Source organism: Nilaparvata lugens, chromosome 12, assembly GCF_014356525.2.
Source record: "Nilaparvata lugens isolate BPH chromosome 12, ASM1435652v1, whole genome shotgun sequence".
In the NCBI taxonomy this organism is placed as follows: Eukaryota; Metazoa; Arthropoda; class Insecta; order Hemiptera; family Delphacidae; genus Nilaparvata; species Nilaparvata lugens.
Genome location: NC_052515.1, coordinates 32,954,490 through 32,968,329, shown reverse-complemented (window position 1 = coordinate 32,968,329; position 13,840 = coordinate 32,954,490). Strand labels below are relative to the sequence as shown.

Genomic DNA, 13,840 nt, shown 5'->3' with positions numbered 1-13,840 from the left:
TTTGGTGTATAAGCCGAATCTTAATTCTAATTTAATTATATTTACACACAGTAATTCAATAGAATGGATCAACTGATGATTTGTTTACATTACATCATAGAGAAACAATAGCGTAACTAGATATCCCATGGGTATAGGGCATATATGTTGCAACTTTTACTGATATCTCAAGCCGATTACTGTCGATTTTTACTGTTTTGTTGAGGTTAGAGTGTATAAACGGCATAGTATGAGAGACTACGAGCGTCACACAGCTTCACGGGAAAGAACTACGTGGACTATCGGCTTGAGATAACAGTAAAAGTTGCGACATAAACATCCTATAACATGGGACATCTACTTACGCTATTGTTTCTCTATACATTGATATTGATCACTATTAGGTCACATTTGCTATGTACAATACAGTGTTGGGAATAATCTATTTATGGAGAAGAAATCTATTCTTAGTTTAAGAAAAACTTAAGAGATCATTATTTATTTATTTATTTATCACCTTGTTTACAAATATACTTAACATGAGGAAAGGCACAACAGGCTCATGCCCAAAACTGTCCCATTTCCAATCTATATTATGTGAGTAACATGTTCATAAAAATTTCAGTTCCCACTTTTTCTCACTCTATATTAACAATTATATTGAAAAAGATTAAACAATTCAAATATAAAAAAAGTTTCTAGAGCAGCCTTAAAATGAAATTGTAGGTGTACTGTGAGATTATCAATAAATAATCGAATGTCTTATAAATTTGATATTAAACGGTTCTTTAATTCTCTTAAGAACTTTTTCAATCACATAATAATTGGTTTAAGTAATCTAGCTTAGTTGAAAAAAGAGATGAGCTCAAAACACATATTGAAACAGTTTAGAGTAGCAAGGAAAAATAGACAAGTTTGCTAAGATAGTATCTTAGATAAGATAATATAATATAAGATCTTATATAATATATGATCTAAGATAATATAATAATAATTATTATTAGGTGAAGAATAATAATATTAAGAAATGATTAAGAAATTTGACGTTTACAGATGTAAATTACTAAGATATTGCAATTATTCAAATGCTAATGAATTAATTATTATTAAACGAAAATCCAAATTAAATGCTGCAATGAATTTCCATCTAGCTGCTTACCCTGTTGTCAATATTTGCAGTAGCAGAAGCCGAAGTCTTCGGGGTCAATTACAGCATTTAATTTGGATTTTCGTTTAATAATAATAAAATTTGACGTAGTTTATGACTGGTTTGTTTCTTGGGAATGAAATTTTATTAATAATTTAATGAGTAATCGTACGGTTTGTGCAATTGACGATTCGACATACAATTGTTGATGTTTAGAATAGCATCCAAAATTGTCTTTCAAAGAATTAAAATGTTCAGTAGAATATTTTGTCGATGGCTGTAGAGAGCAATAAACATTTATAAAATTGAGAATTCCTTGATTAAGGACATCACAGTTTTAATCCTCAATCAGGGAGTTGTCTGATTTTCAAAATAAACGCTCCAAAATTACAACACCAACATTTTCCAAATTGAACATTCCTGAGATGGAGTTTTCCAGGAAACTTTTCAATGAAAATCTCATATGTGGGAGTTCTTCATTGAAAAATGTCTAGGAATTGGAGAGTCTTGTTGTTCATCTCATTTAGTTGTTATCCTTTGAAAGAGAATTTTGTATGCATCAGAGTTACGAGATTGCTTTAAAAATAGATAAGATTATGCAAAGAAATATGAAATTATTGTATCCTTTGAAAGAGGATTTTGATTGTATCGGACTTACAAGATTGCTTTAAAAATAGATAAAATTATGCAAAGAAATATGGAATTATTGTATCCTTCGAAAGAGGATTTTGAATGTATCAGAGTTACGAGATTGCTTTAAAAATAGATTCGATTAGGTAGAGAAATAAGAAATCATTTTATCCTTTGAAAGAGGATTTTGAATGTATCAGAGTTACGAGATTGCTTTAAAAATAGAATCGATTATGTAGAGAAATAAGAAATCATTTTATCCTTTGAAAGAGGATTTTGATTGTATCAGAGCTCCGAAATTGCTTTAAAAATGGATAAGGTCATGTAGAGAAATATGAAATCAATGTATTCTTTTGAAAGAGGAATTTGATTGTATCAGAGTTAAGAAATTGCTTTAAAAATAGTTTAGATTTTGTAAAAAATATAAAATTATTGTAAACATCGCACTCCTTCTCAAAATGCTACCCTTATCTTCATCTATTTCATAACATTAATAAATCTAATAATTCAAAAATCAAATCAAGCTCCTTTGTTTAAAACTCTCCATCTATTGTTTAAGCTTTATTGTTCATTTCTCACGGAAGTTGTATACCTTATACATATACACCTATCAGTGGTACCCGATAAAAAGGTTCGTATAAACCTTTTTTTAGGGTTTTATGTCGCTTTCCAAACTAATATGAACCTCTTCTCTTCATCAAAAGGGCCATATGTTTTATATCTCGCACACAACAGCCTACTGGCCCTAATTGAACAAAAAAATGAATAAAAAAGCAACACTCGGACACTGTAGCAACTAACAAACGCGCATGTGCAAGCATTAGTTCATAGAGTGCACTCGAAGTTTTTCCCATCTAGTAACACACGTGTGGGAGGGAGAGAGAATGATTGGGATGGTAGAGTAGGGGTGAGTGAGAGAGAGTGAGTTGATGTATGAGTAAGGGAAAAGGAGAATGATTGGGATGGTAGAGTAGGGGAGAGTGAGAGAGAGTGAGTTGGTGTATGAGTAAGGGAAAAGGAGAATGATTGGGATGGTAGAGTAGGGGAGAGTGAGAGAGAGTGAGTTGGTGTATGAGTAAGGGAAAAGAAAGAGATACTTGGGAAAATGTATAGAGTGGAAGGGTAAAGTAGGAGAGAGAGAGAGAGCGTGAGTGTTGTGAAGTTGAAGATTGGATAGTCAGAGAGAGTGTAAGGGAGGGAGAGAGAGAGAGAAATTAGGGTGTGGGAATAAAACAGTAGAGTTAATATTGTAGGATGTCCCGAAGTCAATTAATGAATTTCACACGGCGATCAAAAAATTAGACTCTCATACTAATACGGGAAGTTTCTAGATGTATGGGAATAGTCAGTTCCGTTTGATGAGCGAGAGAGAGTGAGAGTAAGTTCGAGAGAGTTAACTAATGAGAGAGAACCACATCGTCATCACCACATGTGTGATAGTTATGACGTCACCATAAAGGATTAATCCCAGTTATGACGTAGGCGTTTTTTCTCCAGCAACTTAATTTCAACTTCTCTTCTTCTATTTTCGGAGATTTTTTGTTTGTTGTACGTAGAAGAACTCAGTTTGCTTACGCAATAGGCTGAGTTTTTCGAGAACAAATCTCAGGTTGATTTCAAGGGGTTTTTCAAGGTTGCGTTTATGGGAAAGAGAACTTTCTCAAGGGTTCTCAAGTTTGAAACTAAACTAGATTTGCCGCTATTTTAGTGGTATGGCATGAGAAAATAATCATATTCTCACAGGTCTTTCTTCTATCTTTTCTTCACATAGGCAATTTCTCTTCCAGGATGATCGGATCCTTAAGGAGAGAATAATTTTTCAATTGAATCACTCAAGAGATTTAGTGTCATATACATTACATGTACAAGGTCAAGAGTCTTAAACTTTAAGAATTAATGAATTTAAAGAACAATTGAAGCAACTGAATTTCCATCCCAACTATTAACATAAATAGTTATAATAAACAATTTAACTTATAATAAACATTTGTTATAATAAGCAATTCAGTAAACACTATGGAATTCTACAATATTACAACGGAAGCTACAAGAAAATTAATACAAGATTTTCATAATTTTTCACCAAAAATGTTAATATTTTACTACAGAAATAGAATTTTTTCCAAGTCTGACTCAACATTCAACACTGGTACGTCTCCTCAATATTCCTTATAATTAAACTATTCAAAATTTGTCAATTTCAAATGTTGAAACACAGAATGTAGCGGCTAATTACAAATACATCCTATCGAATTCAACCACTATAAAATAATTTCATTCATCGGAACCAATGAGTCAATCTTATGTCAATGCAAAGACGTCTTTGTACGGTGGTTGAATTAAATTTTATCTGAGTTGAACTTTGAATAATAGGATTTCTAATTTATTTTGATAGTTTCTCAACCTTCCTGAAATATTGTGTGATTGGATTCCAGTGTACAAATGACTGAGAAATTATGTTCATATGCAATATTTATCTGGATATTCATAAAATATGTAAGAGATATATTAATGGATTTATTATCCTACACCCACTTTCAGACTAGATACATTGCGTACTTTCTATAACTACCTACATTTATATGATAACGCTCTAAAACTAATAGTTGATTTAGTGATTTATAAATAATTCTAAAATAGTACAGATATAATATTTTGAGATGAATGTGCTATCCTAACGTTCTTAGACTAAATTTTCAAGCTAGAGTACTATTATTTTGAAAGCTACTGAATAGACTCCATGCAGTAGGTTTTCCAAGATGGAGTCGATTCTGATCCAAGCTTTCCTTTTGAGGTTGAGGATTCCCACGCTCTCCTTTTCGATCTCCAGAAATCTGTGGAAAAAAAGACAAAGAAAAACATTAAAATACGGTATTGATTAAAGTTGATGAGGAAAAATTCTCACAGAAGAAATTTATAATTTTTATCAATCAATCAATCGATATTTCCTTCTTGAAATGTACACAACAGAAATGAAAGATACATAAAAAACATTCAATACAAAATGTTAAATTTTCAAGATCATTGAATGAGTATGGAAAGTTCCCAATATTGACTTTAGGCTTGAGTAATTGCCCGTTTTTGAGTTGGTTGTTTTGTATGTTGTCGATAACTATCAACTTCAACGATAGCACCAATAATCTTCAAATTTCCATTGCCCCACAAAAACAATATGAATTGCACAAACAGCATTTCGGAAATTACAATTTACAATTACTGAACACAACATCAAGTAAACGTAGACACTGTTCAACTAAGTTTATAATTGAATTGAACAGGAAATAGTTCTAGGCTAGGCTTCATAACTGTGTCAAATACTCGTGTTTCTGCAGATCTCCCCGTGGAATTATATTGAAACTAGATCAACTATCATATACATGAATTTATCAATCTAAAATAATATAATTGACCGAGCGAAGTGAGGTCTAAGATTCAAGTCGACGGTTTGGCATTTCTCTTAATGTTTAAATATTTGAATGTTTGAATGTTTATATGTTGCGCATTTACGGCGAAACGCGGTAATAGATTTCCATGAAATTTGACATATATGTTCCTTTTTTAATTGCACGTCGACGTATATACAAGGCCAGTCAATCCTGGAAATCTATCTCGCTATTACCTCCTAATACTACAGAATCTATACTATAAATTATTGACAGAGCGAAGTGAGGTCTAAGATTCAAATCGACGGTTTGGCATTTCTCTTAATGTTTAAATGTTTGAATGTTTAAATGTTTATATGTTGCGCATTTACGGCGAAACGCGGTAATAGATTTTCATGAAATTTGACATATATGTTCCTTTTTTAATTGTGCGTCGACGTATATACAAGGTTTTTGGAAATTTGCATTTCAAGGATAATATAAAAGGAAAAAAGAGCCTCTTCATACGCCAATATAAGAGTAAATTTGAAATCAGACTATAGAATTATTCATCATAAATCAGCTGACAAGTGATTACACAGATGTGTGGAGAAGCCAGTCTATTGCTGTATTTCCATAAGGTCTATAGTTTCAATCAGGTACTTGAGGATGAGAATACTGCGTGAGGTCTCCTGTTCACAGAACTACTAGTAAAGGAGTTGGCTTATACACGTACGGTATAGAAAATTCACGAATGACGCATCATCACGTCTGAACTACAGGAATGATTAACTTGAAATTTTGGATATAGATTCTCAATTTACCGAGGATGGTTATAGGCCTATTTCTAATTCTTCAAGATTTGAGTGGGTCAAGTTTTCACTTTGTCAAGTTATTTATTAGACCCTTGCGGAGCACGGGTTACCTGCTAGTTATTAACATTGATGGGGAAAGTATTTTATTTCAATGAGCGCGTGCTTTTTTATGGAGATATTACAAAGTTAATCTCATACTCGTAAATACTATCAATATTTTATAAACAAGGAGTATTGAACATACGTTCAAAAAATGAACTAATCTATTCTCCTAGTTCACCTCACCCCTCGCCCAGACAGCTAGCTCTCTCTGTCTTAAAAGGGATGAATGAATGAATCAGTTCTTCGGTCGGTTTCCGAACTTATGGTGAACTGTTGAGAAATGCTTCGTAATTATGTTTGTATTCGATTTTGAATTATGTTTCATGCCCTAAAACTAGTTGATTATCGTTCTAAAATCAACAACCAAACATGTTTAGTGGTTAGAATCTGGTGAAATCTGATTTTACAACGAAAATTTTAGTGCCAAAATTTGACGTTTTTCATGCGGATTTCGGAAACTGGGTAAGTGAGTTTTTGTTAATAATTTTATTAATTTGTATCTATGACTGTTATCTATGCTTATAAATTGATAAGATACATATGATGATAAGTTTTTGATAAGTGTTGGGGGGCTGAAATAGGGTTTTTAGGTCAAAAGTTGTGTAAATTTGGAAATTGGGTCAACATAACCTCAAACCTTACAGGTGGCTGCAGCAGCTTGAAACTGAAAGCTGACCTTGGGGTCATCGAACTCTATTAAAGGGGATGTACTCTTCCATAGTTGACTTTACTACCGACGATTGGGAATCATTTTTTAAGGTTCTTACCTTTTTTGTTACTGTTTTAAACAGCGTTTTACTAAAGATCATGCAATTTCCATCACATAATATTAGTTACATGGAGAAATATCCATAAATTACGTTACGCTATAGATTGGTAGGGGGATATTATTCATCGTTACGCTCTATCTCTTAAAGAGTTCTCATTTTCTTAAGCTATCACCTTTTTCTTTACTGTTTTAAACGGTGGTTGATATGCAATTAATTCATCCTATTCTTTCATATCGAGTTATTTATACATATTCATAAATTACGTAATGCAATTGGTTGCCGGGGAAGTTTTTATTTTCATTTTCTTAGGCGCTTATATTTTCTTTTCTATTTTAAACAATGTTTGATAGGCAAGTAATTTACCCTATTCTTTCATATCGAGTTATTTGATTATATGATACAGTATAATTATACATATTCATAAATTACGTAACACAATTGGTTACCAGGTAAGTTTTTATTTTCATTTTCTTAAGCGCTTACATTTTCTTTACTGTTTTTAACCAGTGGTTGATATCCAAGTATTCCACCCTATTATTTAATAGAGAGTTAATGATTATATGATAAACATAAGGAGTGGCCGTAGCCGAGTGGATCAGATGCTGGCTTTGTGATTCAGAGGCCCGGGTTCAAATCCCGGCCCGGGCAAGATATTTATCTCGGGCCACTCCCGTGTTTCGGATGGACACGTTAAGCCGTCGGTCCCGGCTGCCTAAAAAGTAGTCGTTAGGTCATGTCAGAGGCCCTGAAATTGATCAGTTGCGACCTGAAAACTCTGACACTAGACCTGAGCCAGCCAGGTCACTCGATATTATTATTATTATTATATATGATAAACATAAATGATACATATTCATAAATTACGTAACGTAACTGATTCCCGGGGAAGTTTTTATTTTCATTTTCTTAGGTGCTTACATTTTATTTATTGTTTTAAACGGTGGTTGATATCCAAGTATTCAACCCTATCATTTCATATAGAGTTATTGATTATATATAAAAGCGAAATGGCACTCACTCACTGACTGACTCACTCATTCACTCACTCACTCACTCACTCACTCACTCGCATAACTAAAAATCTACCGGACCAAAAAACGTTCAAATCTGGTAGGTATGTTCAGTTGGCCATTTAGAGGCGTACTAAGAAATCTTTTGGCAATATTTTAACTCTAAGGGTTGTTTTTAAGGGTTTAAAGTTCGTCTTTTAGCATGTATATTCTTCTTCTCTCAATCTCTTAATTATAATTGAAATTTCCATATCATATGTTACTATAGAACTATAATCTAGATAGAGTACCTCTTCGAAACAGTTGTTAATTGGCAACTAAATTAATAATTTTGTCAGGTTGGCATTAAGTTGAGTTGACTTTGTTAGGTTGGCACCAAGTTGAAGACTTAAATGCATTTATCGCGGAAAAATTGATTGGGCACTGCTACTTCAATCCTGGGAATATTATATTACTAGCCGTCAGGCTCGCTTCGCTCGCCATATCCGTTTAGCCAGACGTTTAGTCTGGACCCCCGACTGGATCGTCCTAACATATGATAAAAATGCTTAAATGAAAAATGCAGGCGAGCGGAGCGAGCCTGCTGATCTCATTCTTGGACGATCCAGACGGGGGTCCAGGGTGCAGAGCCCCCTGGCTAGACGGATATGGCGAGCGAAGCGAGCCTGACGGCTAGTTGATTATATGATAAACATAAATGACACATATTCATAAATTACGTAACGCAATTGGTTACCAGGAAAGTTTTTATTTTCATTTTCTCAGGCACTTACATTTTCTTTACTGTTTTAAACAGTGTTTGATAACCCACCCTATTCTTTCATATAGTTATTGATTATATTATACAAATGAGTTATACATATTCATAAATTGCGTAACGCAATTGGTTGCTAGGGGGGTTTTCATTCAGCGTTTTACTCTCTCCTTTTATTAACCTTCTAGAATGATTTCTTGATGTTATCAGATTATGATTCTCTATGAGAGATGGAATTATTTTTGAATTTTATTACGTAATTTACTGATACTTAGTGCTGGTTGTACAAAATCCGGTTAAATTTTAATCTTGATTTATTCCACAAGATCCAATCGGAAAAACGTCTTATCGAAAAGGCCTTCTCTGATTGGTTCTCGTGTAATTATCACGGTTAAAATTTAACCGGATTTTGTGCGACCGGATCTTAGACTGCTAATGAACATGATATTATTATAAAGACTGTTTTTTTTAGTAGAGAAATTTTGAAATAGACGCTTCAATTTTGGCTGAATGGTTTGTTTGATCAGCCTCAAATTTCTAAGGTTGAATTTTTATTATGTTCATTATCATCCTATTGCATCTGGATTGCATTTATGCGTACGAGGATCATTTCTCTAGTAGTGAGATTTAAAAAATTCGGTCACATTCAAAGTAAAATAAAGATGCTATTATTTCAGCTGAACCCAGAGATTATATCTTTCAACAAATATCGACAGATAGAATTTGATCATATGTTTCTTGTTTCCATTTATACAAGGTCTGTATTTTTAGTAGAAGGATTCTTAAATTACATACTGTACCAAATATCATAGAGAAACAATAGCGTAAGTAGATATCCCATGGTATAGGGCGTTTATGTCGCAACTTTTACTGTTATCTTAAGCCGATTACTGTGGATTTTTACTATTTTGACCGGGTAAGAGTGTATGAACGGCACAATATGAGAGACTACCAGCGTCATAAAGCTTCACAGGAAAGAACTACGTGGACTATTAGCTTGAGATAACAGTGAAAGTTGCGACATAAACGCCCTATACCATGGGATATCTACTTACGCTATTGTTTCTCTATGCAAATATTCTATGATTATTAATAGATGATGGATCCTTTCTAGAATACAGGGTATATTGTGAAGCATAGTGCTATACGTATAGGTCTAATAGTAACAGGAAGGTATAATCGTAATATGACGTATAGGCTTTAGTAGAAGAAACCTAACTCAATTTATCGTTTCCCACACTCACAGGGGTAGAAGTGGATCACCTCAACCGGATATGAGTTTCATTTTTTATTCCTCATCAGGCTTTTACATCCACCATTTGGTTCCTCAATATATCCTCTGACACCTTCATAGTAATTGGTGGTGTGTGAAAACACTGCACCTATAGTACGTTACTATAATGAGGTCCACGTTATAATGGCAGTGGAGAAAGATAGGAAAACAACGTTGCAGAACCTCTCTTGTCAATGCCTTCTATAGACGGTAGCTGATACAGGTTTATTGATGTTAATATTAACTTTTCATTCTCGTTTAAAATACTCAATTATATTTTATTAAGCAAGAAATTATATTTTACAATAACTTCATAATGAATTTTCATAACTAAGATGGAATATTTTGTTAATTGATTTATTAATTCACATTGTTGAAAGACGATCTAACAACAGAGAAAAGCGAGAAAGAGATAGCAGTATCTGCTTTGTTGAATGATAGACAAGGATAGCAATACCATTGCTAATCAAACACTGCCATTATAACGTGGACCTCAATATAGACTATATACTGTTCATGGTTCATCACATATTTCCTGAGAATAAACCCATTAATCGCAACTAGAATTTATATCCTCCATGTGCAGTAACGAGATATATGTAGATTACAGTACTTCTGCAATAGCTTATTGTTGGGTTGAGCAACTTTATTATTCTTTATTGAATCATACAATAAGTACATCATAAAAATGATAGGCATAGGGAGAGAAAAAACAAGGTAACCTTGTGCTATTCTTATCCCAACTTTAGATAAGGTTACACAGTCCAAAATAGGTGAAAAGAGTAAACTTAAAAGGAGACATCCATTTATACTAGTAGCTCTTGGCCTAGTAGGTCGACTGGCCTACTTGTTTCTGTTTGTATTCTCATGACGTGTCCCTGGGGGTTTTTATGCCCACCTTATGGACTTAACATAAAATAACTAAAAATATCTGTGAACAGTAGACCTCACGCAGTATTCTCATCCACAAGTACCTGATTGTAACTATAGACCTTATGGAATTACAGCAATAGACTGGCTTCTCCACACATCTATGTAATCACTTGTCAGCTGATTTATGATGAATAATTCTATAGTCTAATTTTTACTCTAATATTGGTGTATGAAGGAGGCTCCTTTTTCCTTTTATATTATCCTTGAAATGCAAAATTTTCAAAAACCTTGTATATACGTCGACGCGCAATTAAAAAAGGAACATACCTGTCAAATTTCATGAAAATCTATTTCCGCGTTTCGCCGTAAATGCGCAACATATAAACATTTAAACATTAATGGAAATGCCAAACCGTCGACTTGAATCTTCGACCTCACTTCGCTCGGTCAATCATTCATCCCATATCGTATATGAGGAGTCCTGATCGTGTTATTAAAGTACCTGGGAACCATTCAGACCTCCATTTCCGGCCAGGGTTCACTGAAGATTGGTTCAATCTTTTTTTTCTGGGTAACTAAGTCTGTAAGCACAGTTCCTCTTGACTTGACGGTTAAGTATGCTTGACTTTCTAATAGGGGTTGTAACGGTAGTTTGCCGTTACTGTATTATTTCAAGGTGTCGTAGAAGGGTTTGAAACTCAATGGTTGAGATCTGCAGCTACTTGAGATGTACTTTGTTGTATCAATTTTGTGATTGGACAAATTTCCACGCATGATATTCATTGCGTTCAAGGTTTTAAACCCTTTAAAAGGTTGGGAAGGGCTACTTCAGATGAGCCTTATTGTATCAATTTTGTGATTGGACAGATTTTAACGTTTAATAATATATGCATTGTGGCGTTGGTTTGAAACCCTTTTAAAGGGTGAGAAGGACTACTTGAGATATACTTTATTGTACCAATTTTGTGATTGGACAAATTTTAACGTTCAATATCTGCATTGTGGCGTTGGATTGAAACCCTTTTAAAGTGTAAGAAGGACTACTTGAGATGTTCTTTATTGTACCAATTTTGTGATTGGACAAATTTTAACGTTCAATATATTCATTGAGTCGTTGGATTGAAACCCTTATAAAGGTTGGGAAGGGCTACTTGAGATGTTCTTTATTGTATCAGTTTTGTGATTGGACAAATTTTAACGTGTAATAATATATGCATTGTGGCGTTGGATTGAAAGCCTTTCAAAGGGTGAGGACTACTTCAGATGAACTTTATTGTACCAATTTTGTGATTGGACAAATCTCAAAGTTCAATATATTCATTGGGTCGTTAGATTGAAACCCTTTTAAAGGGTGAGGACTACTTGAGATGAACTTTATTGTACCAATTTTGTGATTGGACAAATTTTAACGTTCAATATATTCATTGGGTCGTTAGATTGGAACAATTTTGAAGGGTGAGAAGACTACTTGAGATTTACTTTATTGTATCAGTTTTGTGATTGGACAAATTTTAACGTTTAATACATTCATTGGGTCGTTGGATTGAAACCCTTTTAAGGGTGAGAAGGACTACTTGAGATGTACTTTATTGTACCAATTTTGTGATTAGACAAATTTTAACGTTCAATATATTCATTGGGTTGTTAGATTGAAACCCTTCCAAAGTGTGAGTAGTGCTGCTTTATTGTATCAACTATGTGATTGGACAAGTTCTAACGTATGATACACTCATTTAGGTTCAGAACAACTCAAGAGTTTTTTTAAAAGTCTACAGTGCCTCTTATTGCCTTGACTAGTACTACAAAGGGTGAGAAAAAAGGGTTACTATGTATTTCTTTGGCATGAAGTGCGTACTAGAGTCTACTTTGTTGAATCAATTCAATCTTTAGGCAAATCTTAACGTATGATACATTCAGTTAGGTTCAGAACAACTCAAGATTTTTTCAAAAGCCTAGAGTGTCTCTTATTGCCTTGACTAGTCCTACAAAGGGTGAGAAAAAAGGGTTCTATGTATTTCTTTGGCATGAAGTATGCACTTGAAAGTACTTTGTTGGGTCAATAATTCAGTCATTGGACAAATTCTAACTTATGATACATTCATTTAGGTTCAGAACAACTCAAGAGTTTTTTAAAAGTCTACAGTGCCTCTTATTGTCTTGACTAGTCCTACAAAGGGTGAGAAAAAAGGGTTACTATGTATTTCTTTGGCATGAAGTAAGTACTAGAGTCTACTTTGTTGAATCAATTCAATCGTTGGGCAAATTTTAACGTACGACTTCAGTACGTCCGTTTGACTATTCATACGTCCAGAACTACTTAACGGGTGGGTTGATAACCATCTATCAGTTCTATTAGCACAAATATCTAGAATACATTGTAGAAATCATGAAGTCAGAAAAAGGACTTATTCAAGTAGCTATCAAATTCAAACCAATAAATATTTAATCCTCATTAAATTTAATTCTGATCCTATTCAGAGAATCGTATTGTTTGTGTTATCTCAGGTGAAATAATAATGATTTCTGTAATTTTCTATTTTATTATTTTTTTGTTTTTTCTATTAAAACTAGTCACTGGGACTGACCATTAATTTGGTCTCTTATTTCTTATCCTAAAATATTAATTTTTATTGCTAAAGTCTTCCTGTGAAGCATACAATTCCAATCTATAAATATCACTACTATAAATTCTTCCATTTTCTGTAATATTGTAACCTATTTATCAATGTACAGTAGAACGTCAATAATCCGGATTGATTGGGACCGGACCCCATCCGGATTATCAAATTATCCGGATTATCGAAATTACATTAAAAAAACGGTCAGCACGCACTATTCAAGAAACAAAGCTGTTAAAATTGCATATACAGTATTCAATTATTGGTAGGTTCAATTATTTCTACTCGCTTCACGCCATTCTCCCGTCGCCCGCTCTAAGTAAAGAGCTTAGCGCCGAGGGCAAAAGGTACGAAAATTTTATTTCTTGCCAGAGACAAATCCGGATTATTGACGGTCCGAATTATCGATGTTCTACTGTATAAATAAATAAACAATAAGACATTTATAAAAATATGTTTGAGGTAAAATAGATGAGTTAATGGGTAGATTTATTTCCTTGAAAATTT

The 13,840-nt window shown here is 33.5% G+C and overlaps 1 protein-coding gene across 1 annotated transcript in view; it reads right to left on the bottom strand.

The window, feature by feature from the left end:
* Positions 1-237: 237 nt before the first annotated feature.
* Positions 238-13,840, bottom strand: part of LOC120353899 — a 34,789-nt gene continuing 21,186 nt past the window's right edge. Inside the window, exon 2 of the mRNA XM_039439372.1 lies at positions 238-4,590. Within this exon, the coding sequence (XP_039295306.1) occupies positions 4,481-4,590 (110 nt within the window). The 3' untranslated portion in view covers positions 238-4,480. The remainder of the gene's footprint in view (positions 4,591-13,840) is intronic.